This window comes from Eimeria mitis, genomic scaffold (assembly GCF_000499745.2).
Source record: "Eimeria mitis Houghton genomic scaffold, Emh_scaff4818, whole genome shotgun sequence".
Lineage (NCBI taxonomy): Eukaryota > Apicomplexa > Conoidasida > Eucoccidiorida > Eimeriidae > Eimeria > Eimeria mitis.
The window spans coordinates 1,158-1,663 of record NW_013573120.1 but is presented as its reverse complement, the minus strand read 5'-3'; the positions used below and the strand labels follow the sequence as shown (position 1 = coordinate 1,663).

General features: G+C 59.1%; 1 protein-coding gene across 1 annotated transcript in view; it reads left to right on the top strand.

Annotated features, from left to right (window-relative positions):
- EMH_0077890 (uncharacterized protein) overlaps positions 1-506 on the top strand; it is a gene marked incomplete at both ends in the record, with an annotated part of 2,274 nt that overhangs the window by 1,479 nt on the left and 289 nt on the right. The window contains one exon of the mRNA XM_013499919.1: positions 3-506. Within this exon, the coding sequence (XP_013355373.1) occupies positions 3-506 (504 nt within the window). The remainder of the gene's footprint in view (positions 1-2) is intronic.

Here is a 506-nt window from a genome sequence, read left to right as displayed (position 1 = left end):
TGCATCGCCTGCATATCTCCTCCCTTTGAGTGGCTTGGGGAGACAGCAGCAGCAGCAGCAGCAGCAGCAGCAGCAGGAGCAGCAGCAGCAGGGGGTGATGGGGTGTCTCCTCAACTGTCGAAGCTACTGTCTCTCTGGGTAGAGGCAAGAGACAGCTGTCTCCCCGTGCTGCAGTCGCTGCTGCAGCTGCTGTTTGCTGCGCTGCAGCTGCTGACGCCGCCGCTTACAGGAGACATAAAGGAGACAGCTGAGGCCCTGCGGGGGGCCCAGGGTCTCCTCTGGGTGGGGCTGCGTAGGTCGCAGCTGCAGCAGATACTCTTGCTTGCTGCTGCTGCTCTTCTAGCAGCAGGACAGTGGATAGGAAACAGCAGCAGCAGCAGCAGCAGCAACAGCAGCAGCAGCAGCAGATTGCAGCAGCAAATGCTGCCAGCACAACAACACCGTGAAGCTTTAGATTGGCTACAGAGCCTCGAGGGATTTCGTCAGGAGGTAAATTTGCTGCTGCT